Source organism: Capricornis sumatraensis, chromosome 15 (genome assembly GCF_032405125.1).
Source record: "Capricornis sumatraensis isolate serow.1 chromosome 15, serow.2, whole genome shotgun sequence".
Classification (NCBI taxonomy): Eukaryota; Metazoa; Chordata; class Mammalia; order Artiodactyla; family Bovidae; genus Capricornis; species Capricornis sumatraensis.
In genome coordinates this window covers 12,690,154-12,709,863 of record NC_091083.1, presented here as the reverse complement: position 1 = coordinate 12,709,863, position 19,710 = coordinate 12,690,154, and the positions used below count along the sequence as shown (strand labels likewise).

Genomic DNA, 19,710 nt, shown 5'->3' with positions numbered 1-19,710 from the left:
ATTGTTTTCTGTCAAACCTCAACATGAATCAGCCATAGGTACATATATATCCCCTCCCTTTTGAACCTCCCTCCCAGCTCCCTCCCCATCTCACCCCACTGGATTGATACAGAGCCCCTGTTTGAGTTTCCAGAGCCTACAGCAAATTCCCATTGGCTATCTGTTTTACATATGGTAATGCAAATTTCCATGTTACTCTCTCCATACATCTCACCCTCTCCTCCCCTCTCCCCATGTCCATAAGTCTGTTCTCTATGTCTCTTTCTCCATTGCTGTCCTACAAATAAACTTTTCAGTACCATTTTTCTAGATTCCATATATATATACATTAGTATACAATATTTATCTTTCTCTTTCTGACTTACCTCACTCTGTACAATAGCCTCTAGGTTCATCCACCTCATTAGGTTTACAACAAAACTGAGAGGAAAGTAGAGAGATTTCTCAGATACTCCTCCCTAGCCCCAGACATGTGGGGCCTTCCCCACTGTCAACATCAGATGCTAGAGTGATACATTTGTTACAAAAGATGAACTTACAGTGACATATCATAATTACTCAAAGTCCATAGTTTACCTTAGGGTCCCCTCTTCACATTTTTACATTCTGCAGGTTTGGACTAGAGTGTAATGACATACATGAATCACTGTAGTATCAACAAGTATTTTCACTGCCTTAAAAATCCTCTGTGCTCTGCCTATTTATCTCTCTTGCAACTAAAACCCTGGTAAACATTGATCTTTTTTTTACTATATCTGTAGTTATCTACTTTTCTAGACAGTGGTATAGTTGGAATCATATAGTATGATTCCAATATGAGGCCAGAAGACCAGCTTCTTCACTTAGTAATGCAAATTTGAAATTTTCCTGTGTTCTTCCATGGTTTGATTGCTCATTTCTTTTTAGCAAATACTATTACACTTTTTAGTGAATAATAGTTTTCTGTCTTAATCTGCTACAGTTTATTTACCTATTCACTGACAGAACGGCATTTTGACTGCTTCCAAATTTTGGCAATTATGAACAAAGCTGCTCTAAACAGGTGTGCATGTTTTAGTGTGGATAGAAATTTTCATCACCTTTGCAATAATACCAAGGAGCACAACTGCTGGATCACATGGTAAGACTATATTTAAAAAAGAAACTATAGTAAGAAATCTTACAAGAAACTATAGAATTATCTTCCAACATGGCTATACCATTTTGCATGCCCATCAGCAATGAGAGTTTCTATTGCTCCACACCCTCACCAGCATTTGATGTCGTCAATGTTCCAGATTTGGGCCATTTTAATAGGAGTGTGGTAGTATTTCAGGGTTATTTTAATTTGCAATTCCCTGATGACATATGATTCAGAATATATTTCCATATGCTTATTTGCCATCTGTGTATCTTCTTTTATGAAAAGTCTATTAAGGTTTTTGTCCTACTTTTTCATTGGGTTGTTCATTTTTATTGTTGAGTTTTAAAAATACTTTGTATATTTTGAATAACAATCCATTTTAAAATGCATCTTTTAGAAATATTTTCTCCCAGTCTGTGGCTTGTCTTTTAACTCTCTTGACTTTGCCATTCATAGAGCACATGTTTTCAATTTTAATTAAGTCCAAATTATGAAAATTTTGCTTCTGGATCATACCTTTGGTATAGTATTTATAAAGGCATCACCATACTCAAGGTTATCTAGGTTTTCATCTATATTGTCTTCTAGGACTTTTGTAGTTTTGCAATTTACATTTAGGCCTATGATTTATTTTGGGTTCATTTGGGAGAAGGGTGTAAGATCTGTGTCTAAATTATTATTATTTTTTTGTATGTGCATATCCAGTTTTTCAAGCAACATTTGACTACATTTACATGGGTCTGTCTCTAGGATCTCTATTCTATAGATCTATTTTTTCACCAATTCCACACTGTCTTGATTATTATAGCTTTAAATAATTCTTGAAGTTAGGTACTGTATGTCCTTCAACTTTGCCCTTTCCCTTCAATACCGTGTTGGCTAGTCTAGATCTTTTTCTTCTCCATATAAACTTTAGAATCAACTTGCCAATATTTATAAAATAACTTTCTAGGATTTAAATTAGAATCACATTGAACATATACATCAAGTTGGGAAGAGCTGATGTCTTTGGAATATTGAATCTTCCTATCCATGAGCGTGGGATATTTCTTTATGTATTTATTTGTATAAATTGAAGCATTTATACTAGCCATTACTCTACAATCTTGCTATAATTGCCTATTAGTTCCAGGATGATTTTTTTTTTTTTTGGTCAGTTCTTTTTGATTTTCTACAAAGATGATCATGTTATTTCCAGATAAAGACAGCATTATGTCTTCCTTCCCAATCTATATGCCTTTTATTTCCTCTTCATAGCAAGGACTTACACTATGATGCTAAAAAGAAGTGGTGAGAGGGAATATCCTTGACTTGCACTTGATCTTAGTGAGAAAGCTTTGAGTTTCTCACCATTAAGTATGGCATTAGCTATAGGTTTTTGTAGATAGTCTTTGTCAAGTTGTGTAAGTTAGCTACTAGCCCTAGTAGTTTACTAAGGGTTTTTTTTTTTTAATCATAAATGTGTGTTGGATCTTGTCAAAAGCTATTTCTGAATTTACTGATAATTACATGCTGTTTCTTTCATAGTCTGGTGATGTAATAGATTAACTTCATTTAACCAGGCTTGCATATCTAAGTCCCACTTATCATGGAATCTAATTCTTTTTTTAAATTTGATTTGCTAATATTTTTGAGGATCTAATTAATTTGTAGTTGTTAATTAAGAAAATATTTATTAAGAACCACTCTACATCCAGCTCTGGAAGCATAGAACATAGAGCCCAGTTGCATAAGCTGTCTCAACAGAATAAAAGTCTTGAGTAAATAGAAAATTAGTTTTATCAACAATTTAGTTGCTTAGAGAGATTCTGGAAATGTTTAGGTGAATCTACATTCATTTAATGGGCTTCCCTGGTGGCTCAGAGGTTAAACTGCCTCCAATGTAGGAGACCCAGGTTCGATCCCTGGGTCGGGAAGATCCCCTAAAGAAGGAAATGGTAACCCACTCCAGTATTCTTGCCTGGAAAATCCCATGGACGGAGAAGCCTCATTTTGAAATAAATTCTGGGTGACAAATAGACAACATGTAAGGTAATTTCATGTTGATTTTATTAATTTCAATTTAATTTTCAGTCACTTGCAGGAAACTCTCCCTATTGACCATAGCTGAAAAGAGAGACAAGGTATTTAAAAAAATAGATTTTTTTCAGTTCTTAAGAGTCTAAGGAAACTTACTTTGCTAAGGAGGTTTAGATTCATATTCATATTATCATTCTCTCTCTGTCTCTTTCTTTCTGTCTGTCCTTCTTCCTCTCTCAACATCTGTCTGTTGGTTATATTTTCACCCTACTATGATCAGACTCTTCTCTAAAGTCACATTTCTCTAGAGTTTTTTGGTACACAAGATGCTGATCTATATCTGCTCAGGATCTCTTATATGTTTATAGATGCATATAGCCTCATTCCTCCAAGGGTTTCTATGGAAATGGGCAAGAATTAGGAATGTAAAGAATGATGCATTTATTCATTCTCAATATATTGATTTTAGTTTCCACTGATATGTCTGTAAATTTTGGAAGAAGTATAGTACAAAAAACACAACTGATGTAAGATCTAAAGGTCTAAATATACTGGCTGACAACTAATAATAAGTCACTGTACTGATGCCTTAGGAATTCCATACTTTCAAATTTTTCAGGATTTGGGATTATAAACACATCTTAATAAAGTAGACACTATCAAAACCATTAACTATTCTTACCAAATAGAGACTATAAACATTCAAATATTTACTGATTCTGAGTAGAATCAAACCACTCCGTAACTAATTTACCTATGAGTGACCTGTCTGATTTAATTTGGTCTTCTTCCCCCCTTGAGTGATAATATCCCGAAGGCCATTATGATTTAATGCTTTCTTCTTGCTACATGAAAGAATTGTAGTCAGACACATGGAATTCAAGTTATACTAATTTCCAATCTCTTTTGCAGTTAGGTTGGTCACGAGACCAATTTCTCTCCAATAAAAGAAAGATAGAAGTGAAAAGTGCTACTGTGAATCCAGGGACTGTAGAATAGGGTGCGTGCCCATCCTACTTGTTTATTTTCCTAGAACCAAGAAAGATAACTACCCGAGAACAATGCCTAATGAAAGGCAGAACAGCTACTTAATACCATAACAGATTAATGGCACCTTGAATGATAGCGTGGAACAAATCCTCCCTAACCAGAATGCTCTCTTAGGAATTATTAGCATAGAAATAAATCAGCATCTATATATACTAAGACACTCTATTTTGGATTCTCATTGTTACAGAAGCTTAGCTTTACCCTAACTAATATGGTCTCATTCAGATGCATCTCAGGATGATTTTTAAAAATAGAATCATTGACTAAAAAGGATCTGACATGAAAATCATTGTCCTAAAGAGCTAAATATACTTGACTTCTCTAAGAGCTGTCAGAATTATTTTTGAATTTCGTTCTAAAGAGAGCTGAGCTATGTTTATTTAAAGTCACTCTTTAGATACAAGTATGTATAAGGAGCAAATAAAAAGGAGTGTCATTCAGACTGGATGAGAATAATGAGCAAGCACATGGAAATTATGCTACTGATCAAATGGAAAATGTGACCCATTCTTAGGAAATTCTTCAGGGAGAGCATCTTATTAGTGCTCCCATTTTTAACATGGCTGAAAGGTATCCCCAGGGTTCCTACTAAATGGATAGACTTTGTAAGGTACTGAAGTGGTTTCCCTATTTCCTTAAAAGGCTTACTGTTTTATTACTTCTATAAGAAAAGCCATTTTTAACATGTAACATAATAATAAATGGCAGCTTCTAAGGATGAGGTGGCTTGGAATTCATTTCTGCTTTCTAGTCCTGAGACAAAATTTTACCTTGACATAGTTGCAAGGGGGTAGATAGTCAGACCTCAGGAACAATAATAAAGTTGTAATTTTTATTACTTTTTGAAACATTTAATCTTTTAATTAAGTCCTAAAATTGTTCAATTTGAACAGAACACCAGGGAGAATGACACTGGTTTCCTCAGTACCACAAAGCTAGGTTTCCAGGATTTTCATTTCTTTCAGTAGATCCCCTGAGGGAATCCTGCCCGGGGTCTCACTGTTATTTTTAGGTATATTTTGGCATATTTTGTTGCTGGATGATTGAAACTATTTTTCAGAGCAAAAGTAGAAGCTTTGGTTTCTTCGTTTATGTCTTTTATTATTATTATTAAAGACTCCACAGTATGAGAGAGTAAAAGAGGAGTTTGTACCACATTTTGTGGGATGAATGTATAAATGTGTACATGTTTGAGTGAATTTTCTAGAACTGTCTATTCAGATGATAAGGCCTCAGAGGATTAGAAACAATTTAATAGGGATAATTGAGTTATCTTTTAAACTTCCTCCAGTGCTTCCTAAGGATCAGTTCATGAAATATTATTTAAATGTGATAGAATTAAGATGAGCGCAGCCCCAGCACTGCATTTTCCCGAAGGGAAGCAAGTTACCCTGACTCCAATGTTACTTTGCTTTGAGGGCCAGCAATTAACTCAAGGATTACCAAGAACAGTAACACTTCCTAGAGTGGGAATGATGTGTCCAGGACAAAAAAAACCACAGGATGTCATAGAAGGCAATTTATGAGAGAGAGTAAGAGTCACCATTAGCCCACCTGAAAGAAAGTTTTCAAAGCAAATGGAAATATCAAAGGGAAAAGAAGAAAGCCAGAGGAAGGAGGGGAGCTGTCAGGGGGATGAAAGGGAGGGACACACATTTTTGTCAATTTTGCTCTGGTTTCCAAATGTATTACATAAGATAAGTCTTCCCGCAAGCCCCGAATTGTCCAGCCATGGTTGTCACACCCTCTGAAATCTGTCAGCATTTAGAGCTGACAGAGGGCATGCCCTTTAGCATTGCCTTCGGAGAATGCCCTGGTTTCTTTCCAAGTCATGTCTGTGAATGTAGACAGATGTAGTGATAAAAAATATTTGCCAAGTAGATATAAGGTTAGTGAAACGTCATGTCGATCTCCTTTTTTACCACTTAAAAGCAGAAGAGCAAACTCGAATGCAAATGAGGGATTCAATTAGCAAGTTGAGTTCTGGCAGCATGTCATGGAAAGCAGAGGGAGACCAGGTGATTTGATAGAAACAGACCTTCCACGTTGATAACAGAAGTCGTATGAATAAATATGGGAGCTGCTTTCACTAAATTATGCTGTGCTTAAAGTTTTTCACCAGATTTCCAGCCAATAACTCAATGTCTGAAATTCCTTCCTTTCTAAAAACACCATCTTGTACCTGGAAAGGAAGATTCAAGTCTTGTGTTTTTTTTTTTTTTTTGTTTTGTTTTGTTTTTTTTCTCCACAGAGAATATTTTCTCAATTACTCAAAGGATATACTGTTCCACCTGGACTTCATTTTTGTTAACTATATTGACTCTCATAAAATGGATAAAAATTATTTTTGCTGCCCACTTCTCAGTAAAAATTCCATTGCTATGGATCACGTCTAGCCTCTTGTGTTAAACTTATTAGCACCAGAGTATCCAAGTTGGGCTCAAAGGGCAGAAGGCACGCACAGGATCTGAAATGTCCATCAGGGAAGCTCAAATCTATCCCTCTGAGACAGGCTTAGCGGCCAAATCAAACCTTTAACTAGGATCTGGGAGTTTAGAGCCCCTGGAAGCCTCATCTGGATCTGTTTTTCCAAAACTAATACAAGTCTTGTTCAGTGTTTTACCAAATGTGGCTTTTCATCCTGAGTGTAAGCAGGCGGTCTGGTGCCCCATGGAACCAGGCTGGAAGCATTACATGGGGGGCAGCAATGGCACTGGCTGAAAATCAAAGTGGAAAAGTCTAGCTCCTCATCCAGGGAAACTTCAAAGTAAGCAGGGCCTGCTCCCATTAGGTTTTTCTCTTAAATCAGGTTCAATCGCATGGTAGAGAGTTGTCAGTCTGTGTCTTGCAAACAGAGGCAGCTGGTTTCATCTCCAAAAGGTTGGGGATTGAGGAAAGGGTAAAAGAGGAAAGGTTTCTGCCAGGGTCTCCAGCGGTTCAAAGCCTGGATCCTCCAGACATGCTTTGAATGTGGAGATTATGTCTAGGTTTCCACAAACTGGGGATGCTTACTGTTGAAATTGCCCTGTATGAGATCACCTTGGCAATTAAATAACTCAAACCCTTCCAAAGAAGGCTCTACTATAGTTAGTAATTTTGTTCTAATAGAAGAATTAGAGTTACATTGAGTTTGGGGGCCATAAACCTAAAAGTGAAGGTTAATCCAAAGCAAACGGGTGTCTGAGAAATTACCATGGGGTGGTGGGCTGGGACTAGGGCATGTTGGGAAAAGTCAGGATGGGGTCTAAGAGCAGTGAGTACCTCCCTGAGATACCATCATTTGATGGGCCATGATAAACAGCAAAGATTTTTTTGCTGTTGTTGTTTTTACATGAAATAGAGTGCTGTATTTGTCTTGGTTTTCTTTCCTTTAAAAATAAAATTATTGGAGTAGAGTTGATTTACAGTATTGTGTTAGTTTCCGGTGTACCAGTAAAGTGAATCAGTTATATAAATACAACCCCCTCCAAAAAAACCACAATATTTTTTTTTTGAGGGGGTTGTATTTGTGTATATACACACACAGATTGCTTGGTTTCTAACTAAACAAGTTGTTGAGTTTTCATTTTTCCTTGTGAAGATGGACACTGCTATGCCTAAAGATATCATTCCCAGTTTGAGAATGCTTTTTAAGCAAATTTATTTCTCTTAAAATAGAGATGTTTTCTACAGTTTCACAAGGGACACATGACATAATTTCCAAGTTTACAAAATGCTAAATGGTTCAGAAAGTAAAGAGACCTGGAGTAATCTACATGTTACTAAAGATCTCATGAAGCTGAAAGTAAGTCTGGGTCTAAAGCTCAAGTGCAACTAATGAAAGACAACACGGCATCTGACTTGCAGGTTTCAGCTTCACTTTGAAATTTACTCCAACACTAGACGGGAAAAGAGATGAGTAGCCAGGAGTTGAAAATCACTTTCTTTGACCTGGCGCGGTGAAAACTGAGCTCCTGTGGCGCAGCCTCTAAGCCAGCAACTGTGACTCCCTCTCAGTGCCCTTCTCAAGTCCTCAGCATTCCCTGCCACCAACATAGGGCAGCACTGATCTAGTTACTATATACCCTGAGCCACGTTGCTCTAGGGAGAGAAATCCCTGTCCTTCAGGGATCACAGTTCATCAAGGGCCACGTTAACTTTGGTTCCGTTTTTACCGCCCTTTCTCGAGCCCTTCCTTTTAGTGTTCATGCTCATCTTCCTTTACTTTTCTGTTGCTTTCCCCACCACCTCCCCCCTTTTTAGTGTATTAGCTGTTAAATTCAGCTTCCAAAGGTCTTTGAACACTACCATCAGATTCTCAGAGGTAAAACAGACGTTGACAATATGACATACTATCGTCTGGGGCCTTGGGGTTTTTGTTTGTTTTTTTTTTTTTGGTCAAGGAAAATCAATACCATCATGTGAGAATATTCTCAAAATCAGAATCATTTCTGTGGTGGAGTCTGATTTGCCTTTAGACAAGGTGACATGAAGATCTGGGTAAAATGTTGCATGTAATGCTTCTTTTAAGCAAATGTATCAGTGAGTTATAACTGGGCACCTGTGAAGCAGAAAGACTGGCACTGATTGGGTGATGGTGCAGATGGTCCAGCCTTAGCTCACCAGCCCAGTGTCCACTGTATTTCCCCAAAGATAGGCTGTAGTGGAATTCAGAGCAGGGGGGTCGGGGTGGGGGGGTGGAGAGGGGGGAGAAGCATGCCTTCGATTTTTAAATAATGCCACCAATTTTCCCATTTAATTTAATTTAGGCCTATATTTTCCACTTTATTTTCACTGAAACCTTAAAAACAAACAAACAAAGAAAAAAAACACCTTGGGGACTTCCCTAGTGGTCCAGCGGTTAAGAATCTGCCTTGCACTGCAGAGAATGTGAGTTCAGTCCCTGGCTGAGGAACTGAGATTCCACATGCTGCAGGGCATCTGAGCCCAAGTGCTACAACTAGAGAGACCATGTGCCTCAAAGATCTCATATGATGCGACTAAGACCAGATGCAGCCAAATACATATTAAAAAATACCACCTTAAGAGGAAGAAGTCTCCTGCCTTTGACAACACTTTAGCTATCCTTTCCCTGTAGTAACAAATTTAAAATAGTTCTTTACATCTGCATGTATTTTATTTTTCACTTAAAAGTCTCCACGTGAGAAGTTTGAGCTCAGAAAAGTCATAATCTTATTTGCTTGACCAGAAAACTCTAAAATGACAAACTCTGTTTTACCTGAATATTGTAAAATGGATTCATTAATGAGCTGAGGAAAAAAGTATATGGAAATGCCATTGTAGGTGAAAGAATTTTAGGCTGATGCAAACAAGAGGTTATAAAAAACATTTTGCTTCCACTCTAAGTAAAGCAGCTGCTACTTAAAACAATCTATTGACACCAGAAAAATAAAATCTTCCTCTAATCAAAAATGTGTGTTTATATTACCAATTACATCTTTTAAATTAAATATATAGATATATGCATGTGTGTGCATTTTAATGCTTCTATAATTTTGCAATTCACAACAAAAATGGTAATGTTAGATTTTATATGTATTATGACTCATCTAACAGAAAAAATATGACTTAATTAACAAAAACACTATTAAAGGTCAGATCATAGGAGAGTAAACATTTTTACATAACAAAAGACATTAAGCCACAGTGCACCTAATTATTGCACCTGGTATGCAATACAACTAAATTCAGTAACACCCAAAATATCCAAATAGCCTCTTCAGATTCCTCAAAGAAGTTTGACCTCCGTTTGAGTCTCTTTAAATAACAGCAAACTACATCCATCAGAGAACCTCTGATGTTTCCTGTTAACCTTGACTTTAACAACAAAATAAAGAAATGTAAACATTACCAAAACATAGGTCACTTACCATAAATGCCTGTTGAGATACAGGGAAATGCCTGTGAATAAACCAAAAAAAACAATAAATTTTAAAGGCCCGGCTCTCCCCAAACCCAAAACATCTATTCCAACATCTATTTTGCTTGATAATGGGATGCCCTCTACTCACATACTCTGAGCTCTGAACTCTACTCAGGTGAAGTAGGAGACATTGTGGAAATGGTATATTTGATTAAATTTTCTTTACCAGCAATTATTCCAGCTCACAAGAGCCAAGGGTCAAATTACCAAGAATCTTGGGAACCAGTTGTTAAACATAGTTACAAGGAATTATATCACATAAGCCTACAATGAACTAAGTCATATCGAAAAGAAACAATCATTCATCTTCAAGTCCTAAGTATTTGCCACATTTTACTATTACCTTCGCTATTGAGATGACCATGTCTATTATATGTGTCTGGTGGAAATACAGTATACTGGTATGGTATGCTACTGGGCATTCACTCCCAGCTCTGTATTAAGTGACATCGTGTTGGTGGCACAAAATCTGAAAATACCAATCAACATTCATCTGTGTCAACTGAAACCACAGGCTGGCTATGGAAATAAAATTTTGATAAAATTTAACAGAAGGATCCTGTAAGAATCAATTGGATATACAGAATTTCTAATAAAGGGCATCGCATACTCTATTCTATTCAAGAAGGAACATTTAGAACCTTACATGAACAACTGACTGTTTCACAATTGGTAAAGGAGTACAGCAAGGGTGTATGTTGTCATCCTGTTCATTTAACTTACATGAAGAGTACATCATGTGAAATGCAGGGCTGGATGAATCACAGCTGGAATCAAGATTGCTGGGAGAAATACCAACAACCTCAGATAAGCAGAGACAAAACTTTGCTGACAACGGTTCCTGTAGCCATGGTTTTTCCAGTAGTTATGTAAAATGTGAGAGTGGGATCATAGGAAGGTTGAGTTTCTAAGAATTGATGCTTTTGAAATGTGGTGCTGGAGAAGACTCTTGAGAGCTCCTTGGACTGGAAGGATATCAAACCAGTCAATGCTAAAGGAAATCAACCCTGAATATTCATAGGATGGACAGATGCTGAAGCTGAAGCTCCAATAGTTTGACCACCTGACGTAAAGAGCTAACTCATTGGAAAAGACCCTGATAATGGCAAAGATTGAAGGCAGGAGGAGAAGAGGGCAGCAGAAGATGAGATTATTAGACAGCATCTCTGACTCAACAAACATGAACTTGAGTGAACTCTGGCAGAGGTGGCAAGAATACACAGAACTGTACAAAAAAGATATTCATGACCCAGATAATAGTGATGGTGTGATCACTCATCTAGAGCCAGACATTCTGGAAAGCGAAGTCACATGGGCCTTAGGAGGCATCACTACGAACAAAGCTAGTGGAGGTGATGGAATTCCAGTGGAGCTATTTCAAATCCTGAAAGATGATGCAGTGAAAGTGCTGCACTCAATATGCCAGCAAATTTGGAAAACTCAGAAGTGGCCACAGGACTGGAAAAGGTCAGTTTTCATTCCAATCCCAAAGAAAGGCAATGCCAAAGAATGCTCAAACTACTGCACAATTGCACTCATCTCACATGCTAGTAAAGTAATACTCAAAATTGTCCAAGCCAGGCTTCAGCAATACATGAACCGTGAACTTCCTGATGTTCAAGCTGGTTTTAGAAAAGGCAGAGGAACCAGAGATCAAATTGCCAAATCTGCTGGATCATCAAAAAACCAAGAAAGTTCCAGAAAAAAAATCTATTTCTGCTTTATTGACTATGCCAAATCCTTTGACTGTGTGGATCCCAAGAAACAATGGAAAATTCTGAATGAGATGGGAATACCAGACCACCTGACCTGCCTCTTGGGAAATCAGTATGCAGGTCAGGAAGCAACAGTTAGAACTGGACATGGATCAACAGACTGGTTCCAAATAGGAAAATGAGTACATCAAGGCTGTATATTGTCACCCTGCTTATTTAACTTCTATGCAGAGTACATCATGAGAAACGCTGGACTGGAAGAAACACAAGCTGGAATCAAGATTGCTGGGAGAAATATCAATAACCTCAGATATGCAGATGACACCACCCTTATGGCAGAAAGTGAAGAGGAACTCAAAAGCCTCTTGATGAAAGTGAAAGAGGAGAGTGAAAAAGTTGGCTTAAAGCTCAATATTCAGAAAACGAAGATCATGGCATCAGGTCCCATCACTTCATGGGAAATAGATGGGGAAACAGTGGAAACAGTGTCAGACTTTATTTTTTGGAGCTCCAAAATCACTGCAGATGATGACTGGAGCCATGAAATTAAAAGATGTTTACCCTTGGAAGAAAAGTTATGACCAACTTAGATAGCATATTCAAAAGCAGAGACATTACTTTACCAACTAAGGTCCGTCTAGTCAAGGCTATGGTTTTTCCAGTGGTCATGTATGGATGTGAGAGTTGGACTGTGTAGAAGGCTGAGCACCGAAGAATTGATGCTTTTGAACTGTGGTGTTGGAGAAGACTCTTGAGAGTCCCCTGGACTGCAAGGAGATCCAACCAGTCCATTCTGAAGGAGATCAGCCTTGGGATTTCTTTGGAAGGAATGATGCTAAAGCTGAAACTCCAGTACTTTGGGCACATCATGCAAAGAGTTGACTCATTGGAAAAGACTCTGATGGTGGGAGGGATTGGGGGCAGGAGGAGAAGGGGACGACCGAGGATGAGATGGCTGGATGGTATCACTGACTCGATGGACGTGAGTCTGAGTGAATTCTGGGAGTTGGTGATGGACAGGGAGGCCTGGCTTTCTGTGATTCATGGGGCCGCAAAGAGTCAGACACGACTTAGCGAGTGAACTGAACTGGCAGATCATGAAGGACAGGGAAGCCTGGCGTGCTGCAGTTCATACGGTTGCAAAGAGTGGGGCACAGCTTAGCAACTGAGCAGCATATTCTATTCTTATATATAAGTTGTGTGCTATACATTCTTTGTATCAGTAAAACTTAAAAATAAAGTTACAGAAGAAATGTTAAATTTTTGGACTTCCCAGGTGATGCTAGTGGTAAGAAACCTGCCTGCCAATGCAGGAGATGTAAAAGCCTAGGGAGGAAGAAGATCCCCTGGAGGAGGCCATGGCAACCCACTCCAGTATACTTGACTGGAGAATCCTCATGGACAGAGGAGCCTGGCTGCAGTCAGTAAGATCACAAGAATCGGACATGATGAAAGTGACTTAGCACACACACTAATTTTTTGAGTCATTTTTTAAAACAATCACTGGCAAACCACTGATTATACCAGACACTATGGATTGAATGCTCATGTCCACCCAAATGTAGAAGCTGAAACTCTAACATGATGGTATTTGGAGGTGGAACCTTTGGGAGTTAATTAGGTCATGACAGTTGAGCCTCCATGATGGGATTAGAATTCTTAAAAGAAGAGGAATAGAACAAGCATGCTCTGCTTTCCACCAGGTGAAAATACAGTGAGAAGATGGCCATCTGCAAACTAGGGGGTGAACCTGCACCAAACACCATATCAGCTGGCATCCTGATCTTTGACTTCTCAGCTATGAGAAATGAATGCCTGGAGTTTAAGCCATCTAGTAATTTGTGGCTGCTGCTGCTGCTGCTAAGTTGCTTCAGTTGTGTCCGACTCTGTGCGATCCCATAGATGGCAGCCCACCAGGCTCCCCCATCCATGGGATTCTCCAGGCAAGAACACTGGAGTGGGGTGCCATTTCCTTCTTCAGTGCATGAAAGTGAAAAGTGAAAGTGAAGTCGCTTAGTCGTGCCCGACTCTTAGCGACCCCATGGACTGCAGCCCACCAGGATCCTCCGTCCATGGGATTTTCCAGGCAAGAGTACTGGAGTGGGGTGCCATTGCCTTCTCCAGTAGTTTGTTATAGCAGCCCAATAAAAGACATTGTACTTTATTTAGCAATATTTAGAGTTAGATTAAAAGAGTTAATGAATAAATGTAAATAGAGTGAAGTCAAAATCGAGCTTTCTAATAACAGAAGGGGATCTGAGAATGGTGATGTTCTCCTGCCAATGTATCTATATGTAAATGTGCTCCAGTTGCTGTCATCTTTGTCTTTTCCCAGAAAAAATGCAGATTATAGCATTTACCATATAGAAGTGTGCTGCAGGAATTCATGACAGGATTGTTTAAAAAAGGACTGATGTTGCACTAGAAATTCAAAAAACTGCAGCCGCTGTTGAATATAATAACTAATATGATGGTTGAGCTCAATCATAATGAAATGTTTAAGCCTTTTTAATTTATGTCTTAGGGTTAAATGTGTATTGCATTTTATTTTCCTTAACATTTTATTTATTTTTAATATAAATTTATTTATTTTAATAGGAGGTTAATTACTTTACAATATTGTATTGGTTTTACCATACATCAACATGAATCTGCCACAGGTGTACACGTGTTCCCCATCATGAACCCCCTTCCCTCCTCCCTCCCCATACCATCCCTCTGGGTCATCCCAGTCCACCAGCCCCAAGCATCCAGTATCATGCATCAAACCTGGACTGGCGATTCGTTTCATATATGATATTATACATGTTTCAATACCATTCTCCCAAATCATCCCACCCTCTCCCTCTCCCACAGAGTCCAAAAGACTGTTCTATAGATCTGTCTTTTACATACATCTTTTGCTGTCTCACATACAGGGTTATTGTTACCATCTTTCTAAATTTCATATATATGCGTTAGTATACTCTATTGGCTTCCCTGGTGGCTCAGAGGTTAAAGCGTCTGCCTCCAATGCAAGAGACCCGGGTTCGATCCCTGGGTTGGGAAGATCCCCTGGAGAAGGAAATGGCAATCCACTCCAGTATTCTTGCCTGGAGAATCCCATGGACGGACAAGCCCTAGTAGGTTACAGTCCACGGGGTCGCAAAGAGTTGGACATGACTGAGTGACTTCACCTTATACTGTATTGGTGTTTTTCTTTCTGGCTTACTTCACCCTGTATAATCGGCTCCAGTTTCATCCACCTCATTAGAACTGATTCAAATGTATTCTTTTTAATGGCTGAGTAATACTCCATTGTGTATATGTACCACAGCTTTCTTATCCATTCATCTGCTGATGGACATCTAGGTTGCTTCCATGTCCTGGCCATTATAAACAGTGCTGCGATGAACATTGGGGTACATGTGTCTCTTTCAGTTCTGGTTTCCTCGGTGTGTATGCCCAGCAGTGGGATTGCTGGGTCACAAGGCAGTTCTATTTCCAGTTTTTAAAGGAATCTCCACACTGTTCTCCATAGTGGCTCTACTAGTTTACATTTCCACCAACAGTGGAAGAGGGTTCCCTTTTCTCCACACCCTCTCCAGCATTTATTGCTTATAGACTTTTTGATCGCAGCCATTCTGACTGGTGTGTAATGGTACCTCATTGTGGTTTTGATTTGCATTTCTCTGATAAAGAGTGATGTTGAGCATCTTTTCATGTGTTTGTTAGCCATCTGTATGTCTTCTTTGGAGAAACGTCTATTTAGTTCTTTGGCCCATTTTTTGATTGGGTCATTTATTTTTCTGGACTTGAGCTGCAGGAGTTGCTTGTATATTTTTGAGATTAGTTCTTTGTCAGTTGCTTCATTTGCTATTATTTTCTCCCATCCTGAAGGCTGTCTTTTCACCTTGCTCATATTTTCCTTTGTTGTGCAGAAGCTTTTAATGTTAATTAGGTCCCATTTGTTTTGTTTTGTTTTTTTTTTGCTTTTATTTCCAATATTCTGGGAGGTGGGTCAAAGAGGATCCTGCTGTGATGTATGTCGGAGCGTGTTTTGCCTCTGTTCTCCTCTAGGAGTTTTATAGTTTCTGGTGTTATGTTTAGATCTTTAATCCATTTTGATTTTATTTTTGTGTATGGTGTTAGAAAGTGATCTAATTTCATTCTTTGACAAGTGGTTGACCAGTTTTCCCAGCACCACTTGTTAAAGAGATTGTTTTTTCTCCATTGTATATTCTTGCCTCCTTTGTCAAAGATAAGGTGTCCATAGGTGTGTGGATTTATCTCTGGGCTTTCCATTTTGTTCCATTGATCTATATTTCTGTCTTTGTGCCAGTACCATACTGTCTTGATGACTGTGGCTTTGCAGTAGAGCCTGAAGTCAGGCAAGTTGATTCCTCCAGTTCCATTCTTGTTTCTCAAGATTGCTTTGGCTATTCGAGGTTTTTTGTATTTCCATACAAATTGTGAAATTATTTGTTCTAGTTCTGTGAAAAATATCTCTGGTAGCTTGATAGGGATTGCATTGAATCTGTAGATTGCTTTGGGTAGTATCTTCATTTTCACTATATTGATTCTTCCAATCCATGAACACGGTATATTCCTCCATCTATTAGTGTCCTCTGTGATTTCTTTCACCAGTGTTTTATAGTTTTATCTATACAGGTCTTTAGTTTCTTTAGGTAGATATATTCCTAAGTATTTTATTCTTTTCGCAGTGGGGAATGGAATTGTTTCCTTAATTTCTCTTTCTATTTTCTCATTATTAGTGTATAGGAATTCAAAGGATTACTGTGTGTTGATTTTATATCTTGCAACTTTACTATATTCATTGATTAGCTCTAGTAATTTTCTGGTGGAGATCTTAAAAGAATGTATATTTCTTCCCTTTGCTTGATCTTCTATTTAAAGTCACAATTTACATGATTTGTTTTGGACACAGTAATATTAATAATTGACTCCATTGAGCTTAGTTATAGGTTTGTGAAACACTTTTTCCCTTTCATTTCACTAGTAAATGCTACTAGTTTCTAATGAAAAAAAGGACAGTTTTGGGGATGGAGTAGAAGCTATTTTTTAAATGAATTGAATTAATTATTTGATTCCTTGACTTCTTGCTGCTGCTGCTGCTGCTAAGTTGCTTCAGTTGTTGAGGTGCCAGTAAATCTGAAGGATTTTCTTGAATTACTCAATCCATCCCATGACCCTCAACCATGAAAAGATAGGATGGAGCAAATTCTCCTGAAAATATTGTAGTTTTTTTTTTTTTTTTTTTACAGGCATTCACCAGGTTTCTCCATAGGCATGTAAATCAACTGCATGATTACTATAAGTCATTTGTTGCTAATAGTAAGGACTTGACATTCAGGAATGGCCTGCTTAGAAGTACAAATTAGAAAATCAGAGAAGATTCAGAGCCATCCCTATCACTTTTGCCATGCCTACTCATGTTTCATTGTGCTTTTAAATGCGGTGGAGAGAGGTGAGTTTATAGCTGATGCCCCAGGTATTCCATGGAAACAAACTGAACACATAAACATTATCCATCTTGTGCTCCATGCAGACAAAGAGAAAAGTTTGAGAATGGTTGCATCAAGCCATCAGGCAGAAACTACTAGCTACTAGAATGGTTTCCACAAGCCAGTCTGCTAGAAATCCCAACTGGACACCCTTTCCATTCAACATGTCGGAGAGTTTAGTTAACTGCTTGGAGCATCTGTTTCCTTATCAGTAGATGGAAACTCAAAGTTCTCCTGAGGGGTTTGTGGAAGGATGAGGAGGAATGAAGAACACATAGCATTGTGTCTGATGAGGGACACTATCTCAGCTAATGCTGATTCTTCTGTTGGCCACTGTAATGACCACCAGGCTCTGCTTTAAGCAGGGAATCTATTGCCCTAGGGGCTTCCCTGCGGGCTCAGATGGTAAAGAATCCACCTGAAATACAGGAGACCCCGGTTCAGTCTCAGGATCAGAAAGATCCCTGGAGAAGAGAATGGCTACCCACCCCAGTACTCTTGCCTGGAGAATCCCATGGACAGAGGAGCCTGGAGGGCTACAGTCCACGGGTCGCAAAGAGTCAGACACGACTGAAATGATCGAGCACGCACACAGGCACTGTTGTGCTAGCGCAGGGCTTCCTGACCTTGGCACTGTTGATATCTGGGATCAGACAGTGCTTTGTTGCTTGGGGCTGCCTCGAGCATGGCGAGAAGCATAGCAGCTTCCCTGTGCTCTCCAGCCACTTGCTAGGAGAAGGCTCCCAGTCTTTTCAATCAAAAACATTTCCAGGCATTGTCACATTTCTGCAGGGGGTGAAATCACCCCTGGCTGAGGACTACTGCCCTAGAATCTAGCACCTAGACCCCAGCAGGGCTATCTGCAGACAGCCTTCAACTGTCAACCTTTACAAGGATGGTCTCAGGTGCAGAGACCCTCCTCACTGGGGCCATGCCCTGGCTCATAGTCAGTGCAGAGTATAAAGGCCTTGGGCTCATCTTGGCTCAAGTTAGTGTAGGACACTGCAACACCACAGCCACCACCAAGCCACACAGCAGCTCACCCCTTTCCCCCTGCCCCCTCTTGTTACTCCCCTCCCCTGTCTTCTCCAGGGGCTGATCCCTAGGCACAGCTCAGTAAACGTCCTGCACCCTGAACTCTGTCTCAGAGTGAGCCTCTGGGGGAACTGATCTGACTTCACTCCCTTCTGCTTCCCTCTTATGTCCAGTATTACCAGTCATTCTCCCACCAGATTCAGCAGAAGAGAGAGCACACCAGACCACTAATGGCAACTTTCATTTGCCTCACTCCCAGCTCTTTCTCAGAATCAATCATGCAACTTAATAATTGAGTCTGAATGTACCAGCTGTCTTGTCTGTTTTAACAAGGACAAATAGCTTCATCTGAAAATGACATTGTTGCCTTCAAAGTGAAGGTACACAGTTGTGTAATGGAGGATGGTGTTGATAATATTATTGTATTAAACACAAAGGCAATGATAGAGCAGAGATGGGATTGCAATATCATGGAAAAACTCATTGTATGTAAAGCAACTTTGCATACAATTCATCCATATAAATTTCCTAATTGATCACTTTTTATCACGGGAAAAAGAGAGGAACAGAGAAAGAAAAGAGGGAGCAAAGTGAGTTCAACTAAAGTGTTTCACAGGACATTTGTTCTTTGCCATACTAAATTTCTGATGGGGCCACCAGAAGTGAACAACATAGGATTTCTTTATTTCAAAGTTATATTTAATATAACCACCTCCCACAAAAATCCTCTCCTGTGGAAGAATGATAGATTGCACTATACCAAAACCCCGGCAGTTTAGCCTGGTTTATTTTAAAGTGCATGTAATTCTGCAGTCACCTGTAGAACTTGGGGAATTGACATCATCAGCCCACTTTGTAAGGCTCCAGACTCCCCTTCCAGCAGGCAAGCCCCAGGAGCAAGGACGTCTCCATGCTAATCACGGCCGAACCTACAGCAACCGGAAACTTCAGAGCACTTGACTGCCAGCCAGCATTTTTTTTTTTTTTCTTTTTCCCAAATCAGCATGTACTTCCCTCTTGTGGGAAAAATATTCATTTGACTTGGAGAGTGAGAGAGGATTTTTCTTTTGTAAAATTATAGATTTCCACCTGGAAAATACTTCTTTAGCCCAGCACGTTGGTTTCAAGTACGTTTGTAGAAACACTAAAATCCTCAAGGCTGTAGACTATGCTTCCCATCCTCTTGAATGCCTGTTTCCACTTCTCCCATTTCTATCTCATTAACTTGAGGGCAAAGAAAGAAATACCCCTCAACCTTTGTTTTGACCCTAATGGTGCCTCAAACTCAATGCAGTGAGCCCTTAGCCAGCATTATAACCATCGCATGCTTTCCTTTGATCT

General features: G+C 39.1%; 1 protein-coding gene across 1 annotated transcript in view; it reads right to left on the bottom strand.

Moving 5' to 3' along the window:
• MACROD2 (mono-ADP ribosylhydrolase 2) overlaps window positions 1–19,710 on the bottom strand; it is a 2,306,040-nt gene that overhangs the window by 715,015 nt on the left and 1,571,315 nt on the right. Inside the window, exon 7 of the mRNA XM_068987786.1 lies at window positions 10,063–10,093. Coding sequence (XP_068843887.1) covers window positions 10,063–10,093 — 31 coding nt within the window. The remainder of the gene's footprint in view (window positions 1–10,062; window positions 10,094–19,710) is intronic.